Below are 16,323 nucleotides of genomic sequence, written 5' to 3' on the forward strand. Positions count from 1 at the left end.
TTGTGAATAGAGTGTCAATAATGTACCGTGCCGTGATCAGACGTAATTCACACGATCATTTGATTATAATTTTAGTTAGTCTATTCAAGATTATATTTACAATTTGATCAAGATTTAACTGTTCTAATTATACGTAACTTGCGTGACTATGTGCCATGTCGTACTATGATTAGATCTTTCGTGTATCGTATCGTACCAAAATATTTTCTAAAAATGATCACAGTATGCGAATGATCATGACACAGGACACGCGAATCACATCACATAACCGACACACGTATCGTGTCATTTCATGACAGAGCCAGCTCTGACGTACTATTTTTTTCCCACTCTAATTGTATAGAGAATGTCTGAATTCTCACCTTCTATACTTGGGCTCCGAGGAAAATTTATAAATTATGACCTCTTAATTTTTTTTCTAAGTGCCGTTCGATTTAGATAATAAAATGATTTATTAGATTTGTAATATATCTCAACTAATAAATCACTAGGATGTACCAAAAGACAAATATATAACTATAACTATAAGAGTTATAATATTGTAAAAAATAATATATTTGACAGAAATAAATGTTTCAAATTATAATTTCTCAATTTTGCTTGGCCGTTCCAATCTGCTTGATGTGTTTTTGTGTATATCAAAAATATCGTTGGATACTAAATTGAACTATTTTAGAAAAAAAAAATTTCTACTATTTTTTCGGATTTTTTTTAAATAACTATTTTTATAGGCAAACATAATTATTCATTATTATTTTAGGTTCAACTTTAAAAATCCGAAAATTGAATTATAAAATATTTACTAAAGTTTGATACGTAAAACTCATTGAGTGAGTTTTATCGATCATTCAAACTTAAAAAATTATAATCTAAACCATTTATATTTTCATCGAAATAAAAATATTTTTACAATTATTATAACTCTTAACCATATTTGATTAAGAGTAGGAAAATGGGTGCTCCTTAGAATTCAGATCCAGTGAAGTAATTTAATTTTTGAATTTTAAATCGGGACCGTCCGATTCAAATCCGTGACAATCAATTCAAAGTGGAGCGCACACATCCCGAGCAATGAATCTGAATCCCGAAGCGATCTCGAATGATAGATTCAAATTAAACGGTCCCGATTCAAAACCCAAAAATTAAATTACTTTAGAAGATCCGGACCCACTTAATTAGGGGACGAGGAAGTGATATTTTCTAGTTAGCCTTTCATTTGTGATGAGATTTGAACATCTATTTAATCTGAAGGCTTTACATTAGCTTTAAATGCAACCTGTAGAGCAAGGGACAGGACAGTGAACATTAATCCTTTTTTTTTTCATGTTTAATGTCATTAAAGAGATAGAGTGAGGCTACTGTACTATGCATAGTGAACTTTAGCTTATATTATGGATTAATATACTTATTTTCAAAGTCTTAACAGTTGATTTGAACTGTTTATTATGGTCTTCATGTAAAACAGTACTTCAAAACAACATTTTGCATTTTTTTTATAAAAAAATTACTATTTTCTAGATAAGTAAAAAATCACTATTTTGGATGGTCTATAATTTTTAAAATCAAGTGGTCTTTAAAAAAATATAAAATTTGTAATTTAGATATATTTTCATATAAAAATTATGTAGAATAAGTACATAGTTGAAATCAAAATGGGCTATGCATATTACCATAGCCTCACTTAAAAAAAATACCCAAATGACTGCTCTTTTTAACATTTTTTAGACTCGTAAGCTAACTAGGCTCCTCAAATGGTACAGTGCTAAATTGTAATAGAGAGGTAGTCCCAGAATATAACATTTTTTTATCGTGCTGTCAGATCCATATATAGATACTGACATGTTGTCAAATTATATTATACAAACTCTTGAACATGGCTATGATTATAAAGTTTCATGAGTGAGGCTACTTTGCTTTGCAATGTGCGGATCGTTCTGTGTTTTGGATTTATATTTTTGTTTTTAAAATTCAAATAGTCGATCTGAACTGCTCAATATTATTATCATGTAAAAAAATTATACTTGGAGATCAAATTTTATATTATTTTAGAACTTTTTTACTACTATTTTTGGTAGGTAGAAAATCACTACTTTCGGATGGTCCAAAATATTTAAATCGGGTGATTTTCTAATTGTCTCAACAAATAGTGAAAAAGTTCTAAAAACTATAAAATTTTGTCTCTAAGTATATTTTCATATGATAATAATATTGAACGGTTTATATCGACTAATTGGATTTTGAAAATGGAGATATAAATCCAATGCACGGAACAAACCGTGCAATGCAAAGTACCATAGCCTCACTCAAGTTTCATAATAATTCTTCACCAAGTAACAATTGATAAAATTAAGAATTAACATTTGATCTAGTGACGAAGTTACATGATTTTCATATGAGAAGTTATCAGTTTGAAATCTGGATAGAATTTTTTTTTATTGTAATAATTATAGTATGAAATTTGAAGACTTGACGTATTGACCTCATCTTTCTTTAAAAACAAAAGAAATTCATAAAATTATACCAAAGGAACTACAATATAGGACTAAATGGTGAGATGTTGAACTAATTCCACTTTATATAAAAATAAAATGAAGACATTGAAATTTAATTCATTTGAAAAATGTAATAAGAATTTGAATAGTATCATAGTGTCTCAAGTGTATGTTTGCATCTGAGATAAGATACATTGGTATCCAACCTGTCAAATTTTCAGCTTTTACCGACCATTATTTATTACACAATTTATTATATTTATTTATGAGAGGTAGTGGATGTCATAAATTATATTTAGTACCAATTGGACTAACTCTGCAGTTGGTTGGTGGTGAATTTAAGGAGACCAATAAATAGTACTTTGTTATTAATGTACAATTTTATGTCTTAATTTTTGTAATTTATATATTCCTTAGCATATTGGTCATGTTAAGATGTATCAACTGCCTTGGCTAGAATCGGTGTATTATTTAAGAGGAGGGATTAAGTTACAACAAGTTACTACAACCATTTTTTACATTTTAAAAGTTCAAATCGTCGATCCAAACCGTTAGATGTGATCTCCACAATAAAATGTGCTTGGAGACCAAATTTTACATTTTTTGAAATTTTTTTACTAATTATTAAGATGGGTACAAAATTCAATGGTCTAAATTTGACTAGTTTTTGTACCAATTTTAATAAATAGTAAAAAAGTTTCAAAAAATGTAAAATTTGGTCTTCAAGCATATTTTATTGTGGAGATCACATCTAACAGTTTGGATCGACGATTTGAACTTTGAAAATATAAAAAATAGTTGTGGTAACTTGTTATAACTCAAAAATTGTTGTAACTTGATCCCTCCTCATTATTTAAAGAGTAAATGTGTTTATCATGCCACATTATAAATTTGTATCTTTATTTTTAAACTTCAAACAGACTATTCGAATTGTTAACAAGATCTATGTATGAAAGTGTGTTTCAAAATCAATTTTTTTTACAATAGTTTTAGATAGATAGATCACTAATTTTAAATATCCAAAATCTTTGAATCAAGTGATTTCTAACTATCTTTTCAAAAATAGTGATTTTTTTTACTTATTACAAAAAATAGTAAAAATATTCTAAGCGATAAAATTTAGTCTCCATGTAAATTTTTATCTTGAGCGATTCGGATTAACTGTTTGAACTTTAAAAATGAAAAAAATGAATCCATAACACAAGTCGATATGTGCATTGTAAAATATCATAGCCTCACTCTTATTTAATTAAACGATGGCATGATTTGTCTATATATATTATATATTTATCATACATCTTGTTCTTTGGCCAAATGCATTAAGCCAAACTCACAAGCATTTGCTGAACTAATATTGTTTGCAATTAATATTTTTGTGTCAGTACTCAGTACCCATATATAATTAGCTCATTTAATGCAATCCTTACATAGATGTAATAATGTAAAAAATAACAGGAATTGCTTTTGCGTCTGCCATTTTACCAATTTTTTTTTTTTTTACAATAACTTCTTTTAAAAATAAATATATGACAGACACAAAGCACAATTTTTGTTTGAGGCACTTGATCTTCACTCTCCTAAGTAAAATAACATGATAAATAAATGACATAAACAAATATAACAGCAAGTAAAATGTTAAATCTGTTATCTATCTATCCCCCCATTTTATTTCAATTGTTGTGATAATTTTCAAAAGTGAAGAAACTTGTTTCTGTGCTTATATTTGAAGTTTAATTTCAAACCATTCTTTGAGGAGTATGGCTAGTATAACATTAATGCCACTTGAGCCTATATAACACTAATTTTAAAATTTATTGGATCAACTTCAAACGGTAAATCTAAACTGTTCAAACCAATCTACTTCATTAGTTGTGCGGTTACGTGCAAAAAAAATATTTTTTTTAAAATTTATTTAATATCAAGTCAACCGGTCAAATGTGGGAGTTTTTAAGTTAATTTTAATGCATTCATTTTTCAACATTTTTTACTACTTGACTTGATAGTAAAATAATTCGGAAAAATTATATTTTTTGCATGTAAACTCATCACTTGTAAAATAAATCGATTTGAATGGTTTGAATTAGTCGTTTGAAGACTATCCAATAAGTTTTGAAGTTAGTGTCACATAACACAGATATCATACTAACCAGACTCTTCTTTGAGAAAACAATTTAAAATAGTCATTTAATTTTCACAAACAGTAAGTACAACCATATTTCATTTAAATAAATAATATATTCGCTAAAAGTGATGCTTGACCAAATCAACCTAAGAACAAATATATTCTCCAACATAGAAACCTAATTAATAAGCAAAATTTAATTATTAGGCCCACCATTATCAACATGGAATCAACTATTATTGGGAAATACAAATCTTCTATTGTAACCTTGATCACATTGTAATTCATGCAACAAACAATTTACATGAGCATTTGAAATATCTATAAGAGATCCATTGCATTTATTGCTATATCATGATGGAAACAATAAATCAATCTTCTTTCAGAATAAATAAATAAATAGATCCAACACTCAACTGTAAATTTGTCGGAATTTAATATGGTTGAGGCAACTTTTTTCGTAGTAAAAGAACAATCAAATGCTTATGCAGTATATAACCAAGGCTAAGTTCATATTGGTGCTAATTTATTTTGAATGGGAATATATTTTTTTTTATTAAAGAAAAATATGATGTTGGAGTTGGAGTTGGAGGATCCGAATCTGCTGCGATTCTTACATGTGAACAGAAAAATCAGTTGTTTCTAGTCTACAATTTCTGCTTTTCCAAATTCAACTATTAATTTGTTTCAAGATGCATGCACAGGAAAATCAGTTGTTTAGAGATGTGTGTGCAGAAAAAGTTAAACGGCTAGATTTGGAAAAGCAGAAATTTCAGGAAGAATATTTTTGAAATTCGGATCGCAATAGATTTATTTCCGGAGTTGGATCCATGAAGAAATGCTGATAATTATATAAATTTATTTGAATAATAATTGTTACTTGAGAAAGATTTAAAGACTCGCCAATGAAGAGAGATGTTGAAATAATTTTTAAGATTTTAAATAGTGATTATCGCATTATTACAAAAAAGCTAAAAAAACAGTTATAATTAACTATTGTGCAGCTGTAAATAGCGTCGAAACAGTTGATAGCGTTATAACCTGTAAGGTTTAAAAAATTATAATACAACTATTTAGAATCTTGATATTTTCAGAAAAGTTTAGATAGTAATAAATTTCTCAAGATGGAAATCGCCAATAAATTTTGAAGCTAGCTTGCTATTACAAAGACAGATGAGGAATATAAAACCCACTTATACTTTAAACTTTAGGTCAGGTTCGGTGTGGTACTGTTCATGTGGAAAAAAAAAATTACTCAAACTGAATTTTTTTTTTCCACGCATAAATTTTGAAGCTAGCTTGCTATTACAAAGACAGATGAGGAATATAAAACCCACTTATACTTTAAACTTTAGGCCATGTTCGGCGTGGTACTGTTCACGTGGAAAAAAAAATTACTCAGACTGAATTTTTATTTTTTTTTCCACGTAAACAGTAATTTTCAGTTCCTATTCCTATTCCTATTTCCAACAGGGACGCCGAACAGGCCCTTAATATGTACTAGTTTTTTGTTTTTTTGGTTTTTTTTTTTACTTCTTTATTTCCTTCATTTTTTTTTCTATTTTTCTTCTTTGTTATTAATTTAATTTAATCTAGAAACATGACTTCCCCATTTCTTTGTCAAAAAAAAATGTATATTAGAGCAACTGAACATTATTCAAAATATTTGATTAAACATAAGTAAATTTTCACAGATCCTTCTACACAGCTGCATACAAAATTATAGTAATTGCAACACTTAATTTCTTAGACGAAATTTAAGTACCCAACTACATTAATTGTCATATTTTAATTTTACCAAAGTTTATACAAATTTATATATATAAAAAAAAAAAAAAAAAATCACAAACAAGCAAATGTTTCAACACATGAAAAACATCATATCATAGAAACACAAAAGATCCAAATTAACAATTAAATTGCATCCCCATAAAGAGACACCACCATCAACCATCAAGACCTATCTGCCTTCCATAAATAGTACAAATCCAACTAAGTCGTACTTTTTACTTTTTTACCAAAGCATATTTAAAAAATTACAAAATCAAAGAGGTAAACAAATTAAACAAACCGCAAACGCTACATTAATTACTACAACACTGGAAACATGTGATATCAGATAAACATAAAATCAATCAAAAAAAAAAAGATAAACATAAAAGATCCCAACCAATAATTAAATCATAACCCCTTAAAGAGACCAACCACCAAGACCCTTCTGGTAGGGGTGCAAACGGATCGGATATTATCCGACCGTATCAGAATCCGTATCCAAAAATCTGAATATCTATGTGTATACGAATACGGATATGGTGTTAAATTTTAATTATCTGTATCTGAATATATACTATATAATTTGATATATATTACAAAATTTTTTTTGTTATTTATTATTATAAAAAGCAGATATTTGTGTCCGTATCCGGTTAATATCAGATTCGTATCCGTATCCAGAAAATAAAAAACGGATATGGTTTTACCACTATCCGATCCGTTTGCACCCCTCTTCTGGCCTCCTATAAAATGAGGGTGCAAGTACCATCACTACCATCACTTTCAATTCCAAACACACACCACACCCACACACACACTCACTCACTCACATTCACTCATGGAGAGGCTCACCAAGCTGTCATTAGCCATGCTTGCTCTCTTGCTAGCCACCTGCATGGTGGCTACTGAGGCAAGAGATATCAAAGCGGCCAAGCCGGCCGAGTACAAACCACAGACATTCCCGCCATTTGACCGCATGTTCCCAAACCCAGCTCTTGGTGGCGCCGGGTCGAGCTTTGGAATGCCGCGATTCGGGATGGGTGGTTCCAGTCCTCTAGGAGGAAGCAGTGCACTTCCCGGGTTTAGCTGGCCTGGGTTCGGTGTGCCCGGTAACAATGCCGCTACAAAGCAAGAGAAGAAACCGTAATGTGATCATGTAATGCATGTCTATGGCTTTTTAGGTTGAACTATTTGTGTTGCATGGTGCGTTTATTAGAAAATTTCGGATGTTATATTTGTAACATGTAGTAAGTTGCTAGCTTGCTAGGCTCAAGTATGTGAGGTTTTAATTTCTCTCTGTTTATGGTTTGTTTCTTTTATTTAAAGTGTTTTTGTGTGCATGGTGCTAGTGTGATGATACATGTGATGTGTTCATGATCATGAATTAATAGATGTGTTATGACTATATATATTTTTCATAAATTGCGTACCAGTATAGTTTAGTTAACATCCTCAAGAAATGTTAATTAAATTTCTTCAACACACAAACCAAGGCTACTTCATAATTCAGAATAAATTTTCAAGAAATTACATTTTTATCAGTTAATTAAAAGTATCAAAATATTGAACAAGCTCGCCAATAAGGGTCATAAAATATGGCTAGTCTTTCCGGATTCAAATCAGCTGAAATCCGAGATCCATGAACAGTATTCCTGAAATTCTTGGAATCTCGAATCCATCCGTCCAATTTTTTCTGTGCACGCATCTCGAAACAGTTCAACGGTTAGATTTGGGATTCCAGGGATTTCATAGTTACTGTTGATGATCTCGGATTTCAACTGATTTGAATCCAGTCTTTCCAGTTTTAATTACCTTTTTCCTGGAAAGCTAGTCTTTCCGGTTTCCACTGCTCACTATTCATAGTAAATGCATTGAAATATGGCTGGGTGAAAAAATATTGTTGAGTCTCCAGTTTGAAAAGAAATGTTAAAAAAAATAACTATCTAGGTCATCAGTTAACATCCTCAACAAGTAATATTAAATTTCATAATCCCACATATTAAGACTCCATTTCAGTATAAATTTTGAAATGGTAGCCTTAATTTCCAGTTTACATAGCCCTATTCACAGTTAAAAGTATTAAAAATATTACTGGTTGAAAAAAAATGTTGTCCAGTAGTTATCAACAAGATGTGAAAAGTAATTTATACATCTGTTAAATCTTATAAAATTTTGATATTTTATCAAATTATTTTTGTACATCTGTCCAATTTGGCTAGTCCACTTAATTAATTTAGTGTCAGTCCTAGTACTGAGCAAATTTAATATGAGTCTGATGTTTGATTCAGATGGTCAGACTTAAATACCAGTCACATGCACTTTTGGACAACACTACCGCAGTAAAATAACAGTAACCCCATGTTTGGTTGTGACCTAAAGCTAAGGAAGTCTAAATTGGTTATTCCAACTTAGGCCGGTTAAAATTATTCATGTTTGGTTGAGGCCTAAAGAGATTACTTTCCTCCTTTTTACAGTGTAGAAGTAGAACTACGTTAAAAAAATTAAAAATACTGCAGTAAAAGTTCAGTAGGAAACATGAGATACATTGTTGTTATAGATTGTCATACCAATTACCAAATACCAAAAACTGTGTGGGATATTTTCTAGAACGAATAATTCGACAGTGTCAACAGTGAACTCTCTTAATCTTTGATGTGATAATATGTTTTTTGCATAAACTACGGAAAATACTAACGTTGTTTTTATTGATTAGGAACAAACCAGGATTATAAAATAAATTTACCAAAACAGTAAACCAATGTAATTATTGAGGTTCAAATGTCCCACTTTTAATGTTTTCATCGTACCTTCATTTTTAAATTTTTAATAACTTAAAATTTAAAACTTAAACATTAAAATAAAATCATTAGATATGATCTACATAATTTCCTCTTCTCTGTACACACATAAATTATTATGACATTAAATTTCAACTATGTTTTAATTATTATTAAAAATTTGCAAAATACAATTATATGAATGATTTAACGTTAATTGATTCATATGAAAATAAAATTGAAAAGTCATAATTTTTTTATGTGCATGTAAAAAAACAAAATTACATCAAACTATTAACTTTTAAAATGAAAAATTTTGAACCATCGTAATTATTATAAGTTCGGTTAATGTTGTGTGTGCTTCATATTAAATCAAAACCTAAATATAAACGAATTGAAGAATCGCACCAATCCCTACTCACAGAAAAAGCTCAATTGAATCCAATCCAGAATTCACAACACTTTCAAAATTATAGGGGTCTATTACATTCCAAAATTCCTGTCTAATTACACCTTTCACTCCATCACTTGAATTGGGTGAAAGATATAAATAATACCGTTTGCTGCTTCATTAAGAAAACAAAAGCAGCAAAACACCCAGACTTAAAAGAAAATAAATACTTGTTTTTCAAATTAACCAAGCAATATAAGCAACTTTTTTTATAGAAACAAATTAACATCCCACTATTTAAACTAATCAACAGGCAAGGCAACCTTGACCAAAAATATCCAAAAAGATTCTTGGAAAAACAAACCCCGATCGTCATAGCAAAAAATTTCAACTTTGACCCTGCAACAGATATCCAGTCAGTATGCAACGACACATTACAGATTGGGCCAACAAAACACCTTTGAGCCCCTCAACACATTTATCACACCAAAAAAACCATCATATATACCCTTCTTTACTTTTAAAGACATCTTAACCAATAATTCCATTTATAAACCTCTTATTTAAAGAGGTCCTTTGCGAGTCGCTGACCACCCCCATTCTTCCAAACACCTCTGATTGGTACACCCCCCTCAGTTCCCCTGTCAGGCCTCTCAGGGCTTGTATCAGCACCAGTACGACCCCTGTCAAGCAAAGCTGCAGAGCCATCCCCTAGCCTCACCCTAATAAATTTTGATGTCTTCTTAGGACGCTGCTGCTTTGTACCAGTTCCATCATCCGCAACATTACTGCTACTACTAGACTCCCCCGCTGTCTTACCTTTGGTTGAAACGCGGTACCCATCTTTAGACAAGACCTCAACCTTTTCTTCCTCTTGAGCTGACTGCTGGTCAGCCTGGAGCTTTTTTACTGTTTCCAGAAAGTTATCGGTCACCGCATCTTTACCCTTCCCCTTTTTGGAACTTTTGCTACTACTTCCATTGTTTCTTCCACTATTTCCACTTCCATTTGCAGAAGATTCTCTCAAGTTCTTTAGCCTCAAATTAGCATAATATGCCTCAGTCAATTCCTTCTGCTTTTGTGGATCAGGTAGAAGACGTGCCAATTCGGGTACCAAACTGGACAGCCCAAACTGCTCCACATAAGAGAGGTACTCTAGTGTGCCTATATCCCCTTGGCGGTACTCGGCCGATATTGATTTAAATAATGAGTAGCGTTCCTCATCATTACCTAAACACTCCCGAATTCGCCCCACTAAGGAACTGTTCGCATTTTTTACAGCATCTGGTACCACTGTTGGTACCGGGACCCCATTTGGTATACTAGAGCTAACACTAGCACTAGGATTGACACTTGGACCTGCTTGGTTGAGGTTAGGCACTGGTGCAGACTGCTGCAACTTGTAGGAAGATGAACCAGTACTGGTACCAGTGCTGGTGGAAGAGTTATTGCTCCATGCAGAATTTACAGGAACTGGTGCAGGACCCAACCCAGGTATTGATCTGTTATGATCTCTTATACGAAGGGAAGGGAGAGGTGGATCTGGTTGCCGAAATCGAGGATGTATGACTTTGACTGCCCCTTTACTACGCTGTTGTAATCTAGCAGCTAGTGTGTCCCTGGCCAAACTCTGTAGCCCTTGGTGTGGTGCGTGATTGGGACCAGGTTGAACTCTGTTACTAACACCAGGAAGAGGAGGGAAAGACTCCTCTCTCAAAGCATTGCTTCTAGAATTCTGGTTCAAAGCAAGTGCGTATCGGGAGACAGATGAGTCTTGATTATCAGGTGGATCAGTGGTGGAACCCGGTCTCAGGTCAGGCCCATCCCTCGGGTCTGACAATGGAGGAAAGGAAGATTGTTCTAGAACCTGCTCACGTTGAGAACTGGTAAGACTTACAGATTCAAGCGAGGCAGTAACAGAGTCACCATAATCTCGGTTAATGGGTGTTGAATAATCATTTGGCATGTCACGTCTGAAATTACGTCCCCTGCCACCACTAAAGCGGCCACCACGTCTCTGCTCTTGCTCACTCCTTCGGTATCTGAAGCTTGTTGGTATCTGAATAAAATAATAATAATGTGTGAAATTGGAAATTAATGTTTTTCGAGAGGGGAGTATTCCATGGTACTCGAAAAAGATTTATTTAATACCTGCAGTGCAGCATTTCGTTGTGCGCGTGACATGTTGCCTCCATGTTCCAAAGCATTATGCCTCTAGAAAATCAGAAAACATACATAAATTTTATATATAAGGTAGATGAAAAGGTTCAAGACAACAAAGAAAAAGGGCACATGAGAAACTAATTGAAAATAAGAAGTAAACCACCTTTAGCTCTTGTTCATTCTGAAACACTACAAACTTCTTAGCCAAGCATTCTTCGTTTTCACACAGGATATGCTCTTGCCGAAAGTGCACCTACATGTCAGAGCAAAAACTCAGTAATCTGTATATTTTCTTTCCATTTTTCTCCAGCCACTAGCTTTCAATTAGGACAATATTGTAAATTTTGTTAGGTTCAATACCTCAAGGTCATCATAATTGCGGTAATAATCATATTGGCCAGGATGTTGTCTGCAACAAAACATACGAAAAATGAAAAAAAAAATTACCAATCAACATCAAATAAATAAAGTTAAAAAAAAAAAAAATCAAACACCATACATAAAATGAATAAAAAATGGACAATCTTCCATAAAATGGATCTCCAGGCTAAGTGATTAACCAGCAGTTGTTTCTATTTTTATTCTTAATTAATTCCTGCTTATTCTTTATTTTATTTATCTCTAAAATTTACTAACAGAGTTGACCATTATACTATTATTGGTGATTCTGCAAACTCCAGAGGCTATGAATTGCAAAGCAATTCTGGAACTGGTTCATAATAGCCGAACCATGACTCTTCAGCTTGTGATAAAACCTTAAAGCACTGCAAGATAGCAAAACATTGTACCTTTGACATATATGGCAAGTATAATGCTCAGTGGACATGTGCATATACAGTTCATTGTCACCATAAAAGTGGCTTTTGCAAAAGTCGCACATTGGGTGACCCATGAACCCACTTCTTTCCTCTTCTGTTCCATCAACCTCAGAATCACCACTCCTCCTGTGTTGCTGCAGTTGTGTCCTTGTATATAGCTTCTGCTCACATATAAACACCTGTACAAAAATAAAAAAATTTACATCACCACGCATAAAATTGAGCAACAAGACTCCCTGAGTACTTTGGTTCAGGGTTAAAACTAATTCGAAATTACTACCAAACCATCAAGTATTGCTCCTCATTGTAACTATTTTCCTCCAGCCAAGTTAAACTAAAGAAAACAGTCTAAAGCCAGAAGTGGCAAAGACTGATCAATACGGAAAGGTCAATTAAGTACCAGTAATTTGGCACTGCCTATCATTTTTCCAAGTCATTTTAAATTAAATGATGCAGTACTAGAAGAAACTACAAACGAACAACACATTACCTTTTGTCTTAGTTACCAGAATTCAAGTTTTTGGTTCAATCATCCTCTTCAAAATTCACAATTACTTCTCAAATACATGCATTATACCAACATGCTGTATTTTGGCATGCATCTACTATTGGTATAGTACCTCTTTTTTTATAGTTTTCCTTCAGTTATATTAAACTAAGTGATCACAGTCCCATACAAGTGCAGACCAGAATTGGATCAACACAGGCAGAGAACTTTTATTTTTCATGGTCTCTAGATATTCTAGCTAATTAATAGGTGTTAAGTTACATTACCTTTCTCCCTTCCAAACAAAGGTCGCACATGTGCAACTTATGCTGGTGGAACAGATGACCCTTGAGTTGCTCTATGCTCCTAAACTTGCTCCGGCGCCTTGCTGGTCCCACACCAGCTCCCACCTCATCAGGCCCTGCCTTGTCACAGACACTACACGAGAGACGACACATTGCTTTTATCATCTTGTAGTGGTCAGAGTCCTCAAAGTAGCCCTGTGTGTCTTCATGGTACCAGTAGGAACCATTTTGGCCCTCGGTTGTACCAGGTGGGAAGGCTGAGAAGTCAGTCACAACCCTTGTGTAGTCTCCCATCGCCTAAATATGGATATATAGGTGTAATGGCAAGATAAGTAATGGCATTACATCAAATGAACAAAGAGAATCTTACAGAAGGGTCGCAAATTTTGTTAGCGAGACAATAGTTCAATCGGTACTTGATGATATGGTACTTCATCACGAAGTGTTGGTTTTTCAAACTGTATACTTTACCCTAATTATATCCAATTAATTCCTAATTAAGCCTGAATTATCCAATAAAATATAAATAAGCATCAAACAAGCCACGGATATGCAACTGAGAGCAGTTGTTTCAACATTCAACTAACACCTGGTTAAATTGTTTTCCATTAAAAGATATAGATTTTGCAAAACCCACCTTGAGATAATTGTTCCAGCAAAAAACTAGCATGTACAGCCACGGATATTGCAAAACAAGCCACGGATATTGCAAAGTAAGTCTATATTTTGTGGTTCTCATTGAAGGGAGTTCAATTTCAATTAAGCCTCACTTCTACTTAGTCAAGACTTAATTGCAATTATCATTCTCAGAGAAGTACAGTATCACAGAGCATCTACAGCCGTAACAAAGAGAATTTTACTAAACTTATAAGGTGTATTTTTACCAAACCCAGATTCTAAAGTTTGGAGAGGATTCTTCCCAAATAAATAATCAACTAGTATACAGCTCTTTAGATGAATACACATGTAACAAAACTCAAGACCTGATTCAATAAATCAGGAAAGCATGCTTTTAAGGTAGGTCGTAGAGGATGTTGAAGCAAATAACTCAAAATTTCCAAGTCGTTAATATCCATCAATCAACATAGATAAAGAGAATGAGAAAATTGAGCAATTATACCTTTGTCACGAAAATCGTGGGGCAATCGGATTTGCATATGCAACAACGCTTGTCGTCCAGGATAAAGCGGAGGCGCACCACACAGGTTGAGCACACCTCCCGGTGAAGGCACGCGCCATACGCCACCCACTCCAAAGGCTCAGCGCACACGGCACAGCTGTCGTCCATCTCTTCCTTCGACGATCTGATCTGAGTTGAGATTGAGTAATTAAGCTTGCGAAGAGAGATTAGGGTTTCGATTTGAGAGGCGAAAGAGCAGGCGGAGCGGCAGAGAAGGGGAATTGTTCAGAAGATCCTTGGTTTTCTCTTCTATTGCTTTATAATTAACGTGAGAAATAAGTGTTCAGAGTAGGTCCGATGCCGATCGGGCCTACTTTGGCTCGATGGGTGTAATGACCATCCGATTGCATCAAGATTTGTGTGCTCCGTATTAAAATCTGTGCGCGTCTGTATTAGTTTCCATGCGGACAGATCTTAATGCAAATCGTACGGCGATAGAGCTAATTGAATCTAAAAGTAGGTCCAATGTCCATCGGACCTACTCCATCAGTGACACTTTTTTTGACGCAAAAATAATGCGTTAATATTTACGATTGATGACGTCCATCAGTGACACTTATTTTGACCGGATTCTGGTCCAATTTTGTAGGGGATAGTAAAGAGTCGTAAATTTTATCGGTCCGTAAAGAAAACCTTTAACCGGCATTTACACAATAGTCCTTAGAAAATAACATTAATATTATTGCTCTTTATCCATTATATCCATACAAATTTTGAAATTCTCGATTTAGTTCTGAAAATTGTCAATTTATCCTAAATCGATCCTACCATTGGAGCCTCTTTTTTCAAATTTGGATGCAAATTAATGCCATTTATAATGCAATTGTCATGGTTTGGCAATGTGATTCCTAAAATAGATAAAAAAATATATATATTATATATAAAGGTGTTGCTATAAAAGTGGCAAAATTTTGGATGCAAATGCATGCCATTATAGAGCAGCCGTAATTACTGTAAAGGTGCTCGCACATTTTCTAAATAAAGTGGCAAATTTTGGTTGCAAATACATGTTATTATAGCGCAACTAGATTTTAAGTCTCTTTATCTAAATCACATTATCAACATTGTCATTCAACCGATTTATTCTTTTTTCTTATTTATTATAATCGAAGGATTCATGTTATTTTAAGAGCTCTCTCATCATTTAAGGACTTGTTCGGTTGTTACGGAATTACACGGGATGAGATTCGGCAGGAATAGAAATCTATAGATGTGAGTATGTACGGAAATGTATTAAAATGAATGTTTGGTTGTACTGTGGGATTAGTTGTGAGAAATTCTATTTTTATTTTTAAAATACTTGATATTATATAATTAGCCTTATTAATAAAATAATTATTATAATTAAATAACGTTAATTAAAAACACATAACAATACTGATTAATTATTATTTCATAAATAAAAATATTTATTTTTTATAATTAAATTAAACTGTGTATTTAATGACATCGATAAACAAATGAAACAGACGGAAATAAGTTCTAAGCAATAAATATTTGTAGAAATACTGATTAGCAATACTAATTTTCTGAATAATAGCTAATAAATGACATATAATAAAATTTAGAAAAAATGAATAAAAATAGACAATTATTATGATTTTTTATTGTCATTATGGTTTTCGATAACTGAATATATTCTATTCAAATTAGAAAATTAAATTAAGTAAGAAGATATAAAGGTTATAATTTGTAAACATAATGATAATTTGTGTCTTACTCATGAACAATCCGATAATATAATTTTTTTGTAATTTTCTTAAATACATATGTAATGCAAAAATACTTCATCATCTTATATTATAAAAAAAATAC

General features: G+C 32.6%; 2 protein-coding genes across 2 annotated transcripts; one reads left to right on the forward strand and one right to left on the reverse strand.

The window, feature by feature from the left end:
• The first annotated feature begins 7,155 nt into the window (after positions 1-7,155).
• Positions 7,156-7,712, forward strand: LOC144544500 (uncharacterized). Its single transcript, XM_078293019.1, has one exon. The coding sequence runs from the start codon at positions 7,226-7,228 to the stop codon at positions 7,532-7,534; it is 309 nt and encodes a 102-aa protein (XP_078149145.1). The 5' UTR covers positions 7,156-7,225; the 3' UTR covers positions 7,535-7,712.
• Positions 7,713-9,788: 2,076 nt separating this feature from the next.
• On the reverse strand, positions 9,789-14,778 carry LOC144544501 (uncharacterized). Its single transcript, XM_078293020.1, has 7 exons — positions 14,449-14,778; positions 13,311-13,625; positions 12,507-12,715; positions 12,079-12,127; positions 11,882-11,971; positions 11,707-11,769; positions 9,789-11,614 (listed from the first exon to the last, which is right to left on the reverse strand). The coding sequence occupies exons 1-7, from the start codon at positions 14,614-14,616 to the stop codon at positions 10,115-10,117; spliced, it is 2,394 nt and encodes a 797-aa protein (XP_078149146.1). The 5' UTR covers positions 14,617-14,778; the 3' UTR covers positions 9,789-10,114.
• Positions 14,779-16,323: the final 1,545 nt, after the last annotated feature.

The sequence above is a fragment of the Carex rostrata genome, chromosome 26 (genome assembly GCF_964058835.1).
Source record: "Carex rostrata chromosome 26, lpCarRost1.2, whole genome shotgun sequence".
Taxonomy (NCBI): domain Eukaryota; kingdom Viridiplantae; phylum Streptophyta; class Magnoliopsida; order Poales; family Cyperaceae; genus Carex; species Carex rostrata.

Coding starts and splice junctions, on each gene's coding strand:
- LOC144544500 (XM_078293019.1), top strand. CDS start 7,226: ATGGAGAGGCTCACCAAGCTGTCATTAGCCATGCTTGCTCTCTTGCTA.
- LOC144544501 (XM_078293020.1), bottom strand. CDS start 14,616: ATGGACGACAGCTGTGCCGTGTGCGCTGAGCCTTTGGAGTGGGTGGCG. Junction 12,716..13,310: donor TTTGTTTGGAAGGGAGAAAG/GTAATGTAACTT, acceptor ATTTTTGTACAG/GTGTTTATATGTGAGCAGAA. Junction 11,615..11,706: donor AACGAAATGCTGCACTGCAG/GTATTAAATAAA, acceptor TATTTTATTCAG/ATACCAACAAGCTTCAGATA.